General features: G+C 37.8%; 1 protein-coding gene and 1 long non-coding RNA gene across 3 annotated transcripts in view; both read right to left on the bottom strand.

The window, feature by feature from the left end:
• Positions 1-883: 883 nt before the first annotated feature.
• Positions 884-8,101, bottom strand: LOC108786910. The gene is made up of 3 exons (XR_001941229.1): positions 7,759-8,101; positions 7,651-7,653; positions 884-895 (listed from the first exon to the last, which is right to left on the bottom strand). It is a non-coding gene; the product is annotated as an uncharacterized LOC108786910 (long non-coding RNA).
• Positions 8,102-8,958: 857 nt separating this feature from the next.
• Positions 8,959-12,840, bottom strand: part of PQLC1 (PQ loop repeat containing 1) — a 94,562-nt gene continuing 90,680 nt past the window's right edge. For both annotated transcript variants that reach the window (XM_018556306.1, XM_018556307.1), the window contains one exon: positions 8,959-9,287. In XM_018556306.1, coding sequence (XP_018411808.1) covers positions 9,080-9,287 — 208 coding nt within the window. In that variant the 3' untranslated portion in view covers positions 8,959-9,079. The remainder of the gene's footprint in view (positions 9,288-12,840) is intronic.

Here is a 12,840-nt window from a genome sequence, read left to right as displayed (position 1 = left end):
ATCAACAATAGCAGTCTACCTTTTTCTGTCATAATAGGTGTACTGACAGGTGTGAAGATATTCACTCGCCAGTGTCCAGTTATTAACGTAGGAAGTTCATCCATCCCATAGAACAGGGGTCACCCGGCCACAGCCGTCAGCAGTCTCCACAGCCAGGGCCGGATTAACATAGGGGTGTGTGGAGCTCCCGCTCCATGCCCACCCCTGCAAATAGGCCCGTAGCCGCCAGTGATATTCTCTGGACCCCTGGTGAGAGCTCCAGCCACCTGAAAGCCTGCACGAATGACCATCTAACAGCCCATACCGGCCACCTGAGAACCCACCTCTGGCCACCTGAAAGCACGCACTGGCCACCAGAGAGCAGGATAACAAGCTTAGGGTCCCACTAATTCTGCATTATTATGAGTTGTATAATTATATATTACAATGTAATCATAATAGAAATAAAGTGCACAATAAATGTGCTTGAATCATCCCGGGAGAATGATTTGATATGCACATTGAATGTACAGGGCCAGGAATTATTTTCTGATTTAGGAATCCAAACAAAGCGAATGTATATGGAAATTTCTGAGGGGAACATGGCCACTGACTGCCTAGAGGTCCAACATTTAACGAATCAACCGGTTTCCTTTTGGATTGCTAGACAGGTTTGAATAGAAACCCTAAAAAAGTATGGGTAACACAACTCCATAAGATCTTGTAGAGTCTTGAATAATGCAACTATGCATGACAGAGAAAGCAGGAGATTTGAGACAAAACATTGTTTGCCTCATAAGGCAAAAATGTATAGTAGGTCAGCGTGATCACGAACACTGCTGCAGCCATATAGTAGGTGAGCCTGAAAACTAGCACTGCTGGCGTTGCGGTGGGTACAGGCAGCATAATTAGAGGGCTAGAAAGGTGTTTCAGGTTTAGCCTGACAATCTACCTTTTTTCCTAGTATCAGGCATATTGCTTCCTGTTCTTTCCAAGATTGTAGAGGTTTCCTATGCGAGTCTTGAAACATACCGACTTGCACTCAAATTGGTCCTAATGTGAAGTGAATGGTTCAGTTCAATAAACTGCAAGAAAGGTGTCAGCACTTTATAAATGAGTTAAAATGAATTCAACATTGTTAGGGCTATTAAAGAAATTATATTAACGATATCAAAAGAAAAAAAATGTCAACGTTTTGGCGGAAAGTATCCCCATTTCTATGTTTTGAATGTAGTTGAGTAATTATAGTTATAATAATGGCCTGTGTTTTATTATTAGTCTAGCCAATTAGATAGCCAAATCATCAATTGAAGAAAAGAGACACAGACACACATTAAGTATGTTTATAGCTTTAAAGGCAACTTTGGCTAAAATAACGAAGACAAAGCATATAATTTTTATTACAAAATATAAAAATGGACACAACTAAGCATACAGCACATTTGACAGACAACTGTACCTTGTATTTGGTGTAAACTACACATAAGCAATTGAAATGCACAAAATACAAACTGCATAAAAAATTTGTAAACGGAGCACTGTTGGGAGTAGACAACAAAGGGAAAACTTTATTTTTGCTAAACATATGTTGCAGATGTGATATGCTAAACGGTTTCTAATATACCCTTTATGGAATGTATTCATGAACATAGTAACATTATGGCAGTTTCAGTAAAGTGATATTATAACAGAGATTGTTCAAGCATATTCTTTAACTGGTCTTGCGTAGTTTCTATAGGCTAGATCAGAGGGCACAGAGTATATTTGCAACATCCCCAAATCCGGTCTAAATATCCACTGGAATAGTAGGGATCACTAGACTTTCAAATAGACCATTCACTGAGTGATCCTACTGTAAATCTTTTTGAAGGCCTAGATCAATGTCAGATATTTGGAACATACTTACCCAACTTTAGTCTAGATCGGAAGAGTTCATTAGACACTAATGTTACTGAAAGTTCCTCAGAACAGGCTGAAAGAAGACTTTTGTGTGATAAAAGGTGAGTGGTTTATTGTACCTTCAGCCACCTAGATATCCATCTTTGAGGAATTACAGTGTGGACTGAAGTTGCTTAGACTACAGATATATACTATATCTCTATACCAACCTTGGTGCACTTGTTCTAAAGCAAAAATGGAACAGAGGGGGAAAAAAAAAAAAGCAGCCAACAAAGCAAAAATAAACTCCTCTTACACTTGGTCAATGGTCGTTTCCATGGGTGGTCACATGTCTGAGAGATGCTAGCCAGTAGGCATCTGCCTGCCTCCATTAATATAAGAGTGTTATCTATTTTGTCTGAATAATTGTATTCAATTATTTTTGTATGCATTTCTAAAACCTAATAAGAGTTTTAAAAACATCTTCAAGTACTAATAACATAAAGGGAAATTCAATTTTTTTAAACATAGCTTCTGCTTCAGGTCAATGTCTTTAGTAAAAGTGAAGGGATCCCTGGCACCCAATAGTGACATCATTATTCCAGTGCTGCCTTTATTCATTCAGTAGACAAAAGCTGTCCCCATATGAAATAGAACAGTCATGGAATGTCATCTTTTTTTACTTTACAGGTCACAAGGCCCGGGTTTATAAACAAACAATAATGCTGTTTAAATATGAAATTACAAGTCACTTGTCCAAAGAAATCTAATCTGTGTTGGGGAAGCGACAATCCATGTTTGGTACACAAGACAGAAAACAAATAAAATTGGCCAGGCGCTTTAGCAAGTATGTCAAATGACTGCTTCTCTGCGCTTCCTACTACATGGGTAGTGAAAATGTTCAGTGTACAAAATTAATATAACTGCATGACCAGGACATAAGTCCTTTTTTAGTTTCATAAGATTTTTATCAATTTTTTTCCAAATATAGAAATACAGCTAGTACATACACTCTAACGTAGAGCGCATGCTCACAGAGGTTTATAAACAATGGCATATGTATATACAAAAGATATATATATATACATAAAAAGGGGGGAGGAACGTATGTATTTCAAACACGACTTTTCGCGCAGGACATAAGTCCTTTATAGTCCTCATCATCTTTTTTTTACTTATTCCTTCATTCTCAAACTTTCCCACTTTTTACTTGCACATGCACTTTATTTTATTTCTCAGCAGTTTTTCAGTTCTTTCCCTTCTCGCTTACATCATCGGAAACAACTTCACTATCTTCAAATCCTCCTCTCTCTCTCTCTCCAACCTCTGACATGAATCCAAGCTTTCTCTATCTGGTCCTGAGGCTGTGCAAGTTCCCAAAGATGACAAATCTACAAAGACTTTAGTGTAGATTGGATTCTGCTTTGAAGATCACCATCAGTATGACTTTTATAATAAACCATTCTAGTGTTATCTTATGCTGCAGACACTCACTGGGCATATTGTATTGGCAGGAATTGGCTATATCAGACATAATCCAAGTTTTACTAACAGATAAAAATACTTCTTACCCAACTATTAGTTATAAAGACATACATAAAATAATTATGGGTACCAACTACAGAATAAAGATAAACCCCTAAGTAATTATCTTAACTGGATCTTGATAACAAGGTATATATGCAATCTTACCATTGCAAATAAGTGAATTGTAATAACTGTAGACAAGGAACCCAACAGGTAAAAGTAACAGAACACTGGATACCCAACCACAGAATAGTGATTCCTAAACCAGTGGAATCGGGGGATAAGCGGCTTGCAGTTGCTTTAGCTGCCTATAGAAGCCTTTACATTCCTGATGAATGATATGCATCTTATAAGCATGAAGGCTAGAAAAGACTTTTCCTGATATTAAGCTCCATAGACTTTTTTTTTTTTCCATGATATACGTGTGAGGCGGGTGATCTGAATGAAATATTCTGATTTAAAAATAACATGGTTATATTTATAGATTATAACTGAACATACAGGAAACCACATTTGAATCATTACAAATCCAAGCAGTGCTTTATACTTGGTAATTCAGCAGTTTTTCGACTTTACCATTCTCCCTCTTCGTAATAGAGCACACTTTGAAAAGCCAGAAATGGGGAATTAAAAAGAGGAAGCAAAGTAGGTTGAATATAGAGAAAATAGGATTTTGGTACTCACCGTAAAATCCTTTTCTCTCCGCTCATTGAAGGACACAGGGAACAGATCGGAGATCATGTACTGTAGGGTAATATCGCCACCTGCAGGAGAAGGACGCTAGGCACAAAACTAAAAGACCAATTACAGCCTGAGAAAATAGGATTTTGGTACTCACCGTAAAATCCTTTTCTCTCGGTTCATTGAAGGACACAGGGCCCGCCCCTCTGTGTGGGTGTGTACTCCTTTACTGCTTGTTGCTAACTGGAGACTTGTCAGCAGGTGGGAGGTTTGGCCACCGGCAGGGGCCGCCCCAGGCTGTAATTGGTCTTTAGTTTTGTGCCTAGCGTCCTTCTCCTGCAGGTGGCAATATTACCCTACAGTACATGATCTCCGATCTGTTCCCTGTGTCCTTCAATGAACAGGAGAGAAAAGCTCTTTGCCTTTGATGCTCCCGCTCTATCCCAAGCTCTTCCAGCCAGCATTTTCCTCTGCGAGTGCTCATTGTTCCATTTGTAGAATACTGGGGGAATGATCAGACACTCCAAGACATCGACAATGGCATGGATGTGACTACTAATTACTTAGGACACTCCATCTCTGTATAAATCATGTTGGTGTGTTTACCTTAAAAGATCCAATTATTATAAAGTCTATTTATTTTAATTTGATCAGGATATATAGGCTTCACAGAGGGCTTCAGTTCAGCCAACCATCTACAGAAAATCTGAAGGAAAGGTACTTTCTATTTACATTCTAGCAGATAGCTTTGTATTTCACTTTCAAAGCCTATCCTTCTGGACTGTTGTGGATAAATAAAGTGGTCTTAAAGTATGCCCAAAAATATCTGATCATTAAACAAATGTGCAGTAGCTAAAGGAGTATGGTTAAGTGATGTGCATACATCTTGGTGTGACAATGAGAGCCACCCTGGAAAATCAATCCCAGCTGCTTCATTCTACTCATGGGATCAGTCTTTCTTGAAGTGTCTGCTCAGGTGTGGTCCTAAAATTGGCTATAGACACCAGATTACAGTGAGACATTTGCACAATCATATTATTTGTGACCGGGTCCCTAAACACGGATGGGTATCTTGAGAGACGATTTGTGTTTAGCAAATAGAGCAGGGCAGAGTTCCGCATTGCGGACACCTCAAGCCCAACTTCTTAGTGGGTCAGCAAATTATGTAGAAAACTGCTTGAAAGACAATTATATGTCTGTAGGCACAAATAGAGATTAAATGAATAGTGGATCCAGCCAAATTTGGCTATGTGTGCCTACAGACATATAATTGTCTTTCAAACGGTTTTCATAGGACAGTGTGTTAGAGATGGACTATATTTTTAATTCACACACATCACGAAAGAACTAATAGAGTGAAAAATCATAAAAATACAGGGACTATTAACAATGCACTAATAAGCAAATGTCAGTGAAGAATGACCAACTAATTAAATACCTTTGGGATTTGATGTATAAATCCAAATGCAAAGTTCAGCATATCAGGATATGTGGGAAGGAAAGGGGATCAATATCTAATAAATAATGGAATCTAACTCACTTGTAGTTTTTACCCCCATTCGTCTGTTGAAAGTATCTGAAAACCAAAGCTCCCCATATCTTAATTTTGTATTTGTTATATTGGATGGAGGGTACATTCTAAATTATACAATTCAGCCCCAATTAGATGATTCTTAGTTTCCACACTGATCTACTTTGCATGGCAAGGATGTTGTGGTAGGTGGTCAGTCTGAGGTCAACTTCAAAACCGTATATACCATGTGGCATGCTGTTAGGAAAAGGCATGCTGGCAGGCAAATATTGTGCATACCCATCACTACAGATTCCATGCATTAAAAAAAAAAACAACTCAGAATAAACACAAAACAAGAACAACAGTGTACATTACTAGAAAGAAAAGCCATTTATATATTTTATTGCCATTACATAATATAAATGACAATTTTTTTGCAACTTACAATTTTATGTTGAAATATTCCGTTTTCTTTGACACATTTTCTTCAAGCTAAACCATACTAAAAGTATCTACAGCCCTGAAACATAGTTTGCGTATAAAAGAAATCAGCAGCCATATCTACTGCTGGCAATCATAAATATATAAATTTTCATTGTTTGTCATTCATTATCCATTACATTAAAAAGAGAATCAAGGTAAAATGCGTATTTTGGTAAAGGAAGAAGGTAACATTTTATAATAATCTTGTATCCCACGGTGAATAGACAATCTGTGTGGTCTGGCAAGGCATTTTAACCACAATGCATATATAGCAGTTTAATATTATTCATTGTAAAATGATTTTAGATTGTAACCTGCTTGTTGGAGCAGAAACATCTGTAAAAAAGTAACATCTTTATGTGGATGTGTCATAGAGTAACATTCATGTGACGGCTGTAACCACAAAACAGTCTTATCTAGATACACTGTCATGGGCATTTTACCACTGGGTACAACAGCATCATGCCCAGGCGTGGCAAAGTGTGAGGCACAGCGTTTCCTTTATACATTATATATGACATTTCTTTGTACCCATCGGTGATAAAAGTGAGCTGCATGTATGAGAGAAAACAACTTTTATAAATATCTAATGAGGTAATGGTATCATCTCCGATCTGTGAGCAAGCAGCAAAAACAGCGAACGTACTAACGTACTGTGGTTTAGGAGGGTAAGAGGTAAAGATTTAAGAATGAGAAGACATTTCTCTTGTTTGAACAGTTTATTGCATACAATATGGCTAAGTTTAACGGATTCCATGTAAAAATAACATATTGACTTTGGGGGAGCATAACTAGGGAAACCTTTGGCTGAATCCAGTGACGTCAGGTCAAGATTTGGCTCTGTGTAAACTATGAGCAAAACCAGATATTTTTGTCTTTTTCAATTTTAGGAACTGAAGTGTTCTTTTTAAATTAGAAGTTAAAAAAATTGTTATATTTAGCAATTCACATTGGGCATATTTATCTACGGTCAGCTGAATATGCCAAAACAGGCCACACAACTGTCACTTAGTTGTCAACAAATCTTTTTGTCCACTGAGCAACATCCCTCTGGACAAAGGTTCTTCCCTGTGTTTCGCCCCCATGGGGAGTTTACCAAGCGCTGCATGAGGGCGAAATGTGTCAGTGAAGTAGCCGGTTTACAACAGGATGTTGTTGATCAGTGAACAATAAAGTTTTATTGAAAAGTAAGTAGCAGTAGTGCAGCCCATTATACCACAGCTACAAGTCTGGAAGCAGAGGCAAAACCTGAACCTAGTGAATTCCCCAACCCAGATTGTCTTTAATTCGAGAAATCTTAGAGGTTTGCAACCTCCCTTGACACATAACCTGTGTAGGTGTGAAAATGTGTACTAACGTCTACAGCTGAGCTGCAATAGACTTCATGTCTCTTCCACCACCTACTCTTCCCCTTCTACAGTCAATGGGAACCAGTACTACAGTAGATCCTAATAACAGAGCTCTTTATACAAGTAAAATGTACACGACAAAGTTCTGTAATCTTCCATGATCCAGTTCTAAAAGCGTACTTTGGGTGGATTTTAAGTATACACTGGATGTAACCTTTGTCTATATAATGGCAATAATACAGGCTAAAATCCAAGCAATTCCCATCAATACACCAAGGTTCAGACAAAATGGGATTTAATCACACAGCATAAATTAAGGCTGAGAACTCTCCAAGTCTTTAAGAGGACAATGTTTTAAATTATGATTTCAGTTCAAAGAAAAGTACATTTGATAGAAGATAATATGGAATGGACAAATGAGAGATCTCCCTACCTAGGAATGTAGCTTTAAAACTTTGATTTGGCATCAAACATACTAAATGCAAGACAAGGCCCTAAGAATAATTCACAGAGGCTAAAGCCCCATCAGTCATGAACAATGCAAAGGAAAGAGCCTAAAGCTCCACCCATGTAATACACATTGCATAGCACAATGTTCCAGGCTTCTCGCACAGCAATTACCTGGAAAAGGAGAAAGTGGATTGCAATCTGGCAGGTTAACACTGACAACATAATGTGATATCGGACTTACTACGTGGATCGGATTGACTCGGATTTGTACCAATGCAAATGTGGTGTGTGTAGGAATATTTATATCAATGCACAAAGCAGGCACACATTGAGAATATGTTTTTGCAATCCAAAACCTCAAAAAAAAAAAAAAACCTGCAGGTCAGGTTAACAATTTCCTTCAAAAAAAGAGCTGACAAAATATTACAATTTACAGAGAATGAGGAGCCTGTGTATAACGAATTTGGAAACTTTGTCAGTTTTCATCTTCTTGGTTTGTTTTCCGTCTTTGACATAATTTTCTTAGGCATTTGTAAAAGCAGCAAACACGCCAAGAAGTTATAAAAATCAGAACATGACCATTAAAAGCTTAGAACAAAAGTGCCAAGTTTTTTTTTCCTCAATGTCAATTTGGCAAATTTTATTTAAAAAAAAAGGAATGACCATAGCAACCTGGACAGACCAAACTATGAAATAGATTTAAAAAGAAAAAAGATAAAAAAAGAGGCCACTGCCCATTTCAAACCATTATCAATAAGCCCCTTAGAACATCACAAAGCACTGAAAGGTAAAATTGTGAGCACGCTTATTTATAAGGCCATGCAAAGGGCAAAGATACTCTGCAGTTTGGTCATTCACAGCAACCAATCAGATTTACTGCAGTCCAATTTATTCTGATTGGTTGCTAAGGTATACTGAACATTTTTTTTAACAGACCTACATGGAGCCATTGTATGAAATAAAGCACGGAAATTTAGAAAAAGTGGAAGAATTGCACATAACCAATAGAATTTCTTCTTTCTTTTCTCACAGCAACAAAGTTGGAACTGGATTGATGTCAATGGACAAGTGAGCTTCATTATTCTCCAGATATCATTACTCCCGTTTTTAGATATTTGCCCCAACGTGTGTTTTGGGTACATGCATTATACATATGCAGTGGTGCAGAAGTAGTTCTAGGACTGGGAAGCACACGATTACACAGTACATGTTCTCCACATCATAGAGCTTTGGCACTGGTTGCATGTGTTATGTGCGATACCGCCTTCTGAGGATATGTGCTGTAAATGTACACCTGCAGCAAGATTGTTATATCTACAATGACCTGCAGGAGGCCACAGATGGTAAATTGAAAAGGAGCTTGATTCAAAACGAAGTATGCAGTCTTAAATGTGTCTCCGCTGGTCCACATCAGAACCATTTTGATGCTGGGGGGAAAAAAAAGGAATACAAAATTAGAAAATGCAGAAAAGCATTAAATCAAAAAACTTTCCCAGAAGGAAATTATACCAGTGCATTTAGTGGTGATATTTACTAATGTATGTTAAATAGTAATAGCATACTAATAAGGTCACATATCTGAGAAGAAACCCTGTAAGCATTCACTGTAAAGTCCCCCATGTGAAAATGGAAGTGTGCTCATAAAACCTGTAAAAACACACACACACGCTGTTTCACTGCAGTTTTAATCCTCCTGTAATTAGCATTTATTAGCATCATAGTTCACTTAAACAAGGAATGAAGTTTCATTCAGTTTCTATTCGTTATTCAATTATTTTCCTAGATGCTCTTTCACTGATCACTGCACAGATCTGGAACTCAAGGACTGAAAATACAGAATGAAATCCTTCAATAACTCATCTGCTTAAAACAGATAAAAGGCAATATATTGTATGTACATAAAAAAACATGTTCTGCACCGTGTCTGACTGGACCTGAACTCCAAAAAGATTTGCTTTTTTATAGGGAGTATCTAGAAGTTTAGATAACGTGTATCCTATCCAAAAAAAGGATTTGTTTCTAGTATTTGAGCACTGGATTTGTCACATTTTATGTTTATATTAGCATTATGAGCCCTCTGTAAGAAGGATTAAGATTTCCAGAGATTTTTGTTTAAGAAACACACTGATTACTTTTGTTACATGTGTTTGAACAACAAATAACAGTTGAAGCCCTTTCACATGGGCATTCTGATCAGGTCCACCCGTCGATTTTTTACACAGATCTGATCAGAAGCCCAGTGTTCGTGTTTACATCCGATTACCCCCTCCGACTCCGGCCAGGTCTGGAAAAATATTTTGGTGGACCTGATCATGGCAGATCAGAGGTAATCTGATATAAACAGACGCGTCAATTTGCAACCGGCTCTCAATAGATCAACATGTGTCTGGTAATTTCATTTGTGATGGAGGAAACAAGTGGACAGACACGGATGTGACATCATTCCGAACTGCTCCGATCAGCAGGGGACCTGTGCACTGATCCACTGCTGATCAGAACTGAAGGCGTCTGTGTGAAAGGGACAGGAGGGAGTTTAGAATTTATGACAAGACGCACAGAGATACCTTTTATTACATTTTTTGCAGAAAGAATAATTATAGTTAAGCTGTCTTTGTTGATACGCATATTGAACCACTAGAGGTGTTTCCATAGTATTGATAGGTTTCTTTTTTACTTTTAGCACGAATCTAAGTTATATTTATATGAGTTTTATTTAGGTGAACTGTGGGTTCATTTGAGTGCTTGAAGCTTTTACATAATACACATGTGGCATACTAGCACAGAAAAATACCTTGTATATGTTCCAGGAAACTGTATTACATTTTGTACGTTACAAAAGTCTGCCCACATAATAGATCGCTGGGAGCTGCTGATATGTTACAAGCTCATTAGGAGAGACTGCTTAGTTACAAGAGATTTACAAGATATAAATACAAATAAAATGTATTTATTGTATAGAAATATAAATTATACAATTACATAAAAATGAACACATTTTGATAAATAGAATAGATTCAAAATACTGTAATTTATACTGTGCCTAATAGAACCACAAATCTACATTTAAAAGCATTCAATCAGCCGCTGCACAATCAAAGCACTGCCACCAATGCAACATTTACTAATATGCACATCAGAATATCAAAGAAAGTCAACAGAAGTGAAGAAAACAAGTAATATATATATAGCCTTTGGTGGCAGCGTCCGAATGTGTACAGATAGGCAGACACACTCACACTATGCCACCAAAATATGTCTGTGTTCTTGGTATAATGTGAATAGGTAAAAAAAAGGTGGATCCCACCAATGGCAGTATGTCTACGCTCATTGGCATAATGCTGACAAATAACAGGTAAAAGAACAACTGTCATTTAATCAGTACAAGGCAATGCTCCCCTTCTGCCGCTCAAGCCATAATATTTTCAAGCACTATACCACCAATTGCCATGTGCACACTGCAGCTGATCCACTTAGCTAGCAGAACCCACCAGAGGATCGACTGCCATGGTGCCACACAGTAAATATTGCTGCAATTAGGAGGAAGGTTTATATTTTTCACAACAGGCTGCACTTGGGGAAGGGGGGGTTGTCATTCAGAGACAGATGTATTAAAAGGTACAGGTTTTCTCAAAATAAGTTTATTCGCGAAACCTTAAAGAGGAACTTTACCCATATCTTTAAAATGACAACAAATACACCTTTAGAAATGTTTAGTAATGACAATCTGCAAATAGATACGTATAGATAATTGCAGGCTTTGTATTCTTTGCATACCTTATTTTTCTTTTCATGCTCATTATTCTCAAAGTGGCCATTTTTTTCTAAGGGCAAATTAATCCGTCTCCCTTACTTCCTGGAACCCTCGCACGTGTGACTAGGACATGTGACCATGCACATCATCTCGGAGAAAAAGGACTTTCCCTGGGACCTCGTTAGACTTTGCAGTTTACAGATAAGATTTCCCAGCAATGCACTGTTGATGTAACCTTCCCAGAATGTAACTCTTAGGAACATTACTAATGCCAGGCCCTAAAGAGGACCAGGAAGTGGAAAAACAATAATTATAAGTAAAAGAGAAAAAAAAAATGTTTGTTGAACTAATGAATGTAAGGATTTCCTATCAGCATGCAGATGTGAATGCTAATGCGATTTTGAATGGAAGGTGGTGAAGGTCCACTTTAATACTGGACCTTGGATATATTTAGGCATGTTGTCGCTAAGAAGTGTTGTTCCTAAACTAAATGTATGCGCTCTTAAAATTTTTCCCTGAACGATTTTGCATTCCTTTTATTACTCTACATGACTTACATTTTACATTATAGCTCTGCATCCAACATTCACAATACTGTATATTAGGCATGAAACCTTGGTGCTGTTCTGGGAGAAGTTCCATTAGACTGTAGGAGTGGCACTGCAAATAACTGTCAGAGACACTTCCATGGTTGATTCAAGATCCCAGCAGGATAAAGATTTCAAAAGCCACAGGCTTATTGACTTCAAGAGGAGGATGCATGTTGGGATTTGCAGTTTCATCACAGTTGGAGGGATGGCATTTTGTTACCCCTGCTGTACATCTTTGCCCCTGTGCCTGGAGGTTAACCGATAGTATGGAGCCTCCCTGTACTGTGTCATGATTAAATCAGAAGTTCATCCTCCCAGCCGGCAATTTTCTTTACAGCAAAAGCATGCAACCAAATTTAAGGTTGAATTTTACTTTCACAATTGAATTTTACAAGTGAACATTTTCAATGCATGTTCCAGGGATTCCTCTACTGAACTATGAGGGGAATTCATCAAAATTGGAGCAAACAGCCCATGGCAACCAATCAGCTTCTCTCTTCAGTTAAGCTTTGAAAATGAGAGATGCTGATTGGTTGCCATGGGCAGCTGCTTCAGATTCTGCCTGCTCCAGTTTTGATAAATTGCCACCCTGTGTCTTTTACTCTGATGTCTTGTGCTCTGCTTTGACTATACACACAC

The sequence above is a fragment of the Nanorana parkeri genome, unplaced genomic scaffold (genome assembly GCF_000935625.1).
Source record: "Nanorana parkeri isolate BGI_ZX_2015 unplaced genomic scaffold, ASM93562v1 scaffold233, whole genome shotgun sequence".
NCBI classification, from domain to species: Eukaryota; Metazoa; Chordata; class Amphibia; order Anura; family Dicroglossidae; genus Nanorana; species Nanorana parkeri.
This window is presented reverse-complemented; position numbering and strand designations above follow the sequence as displayed.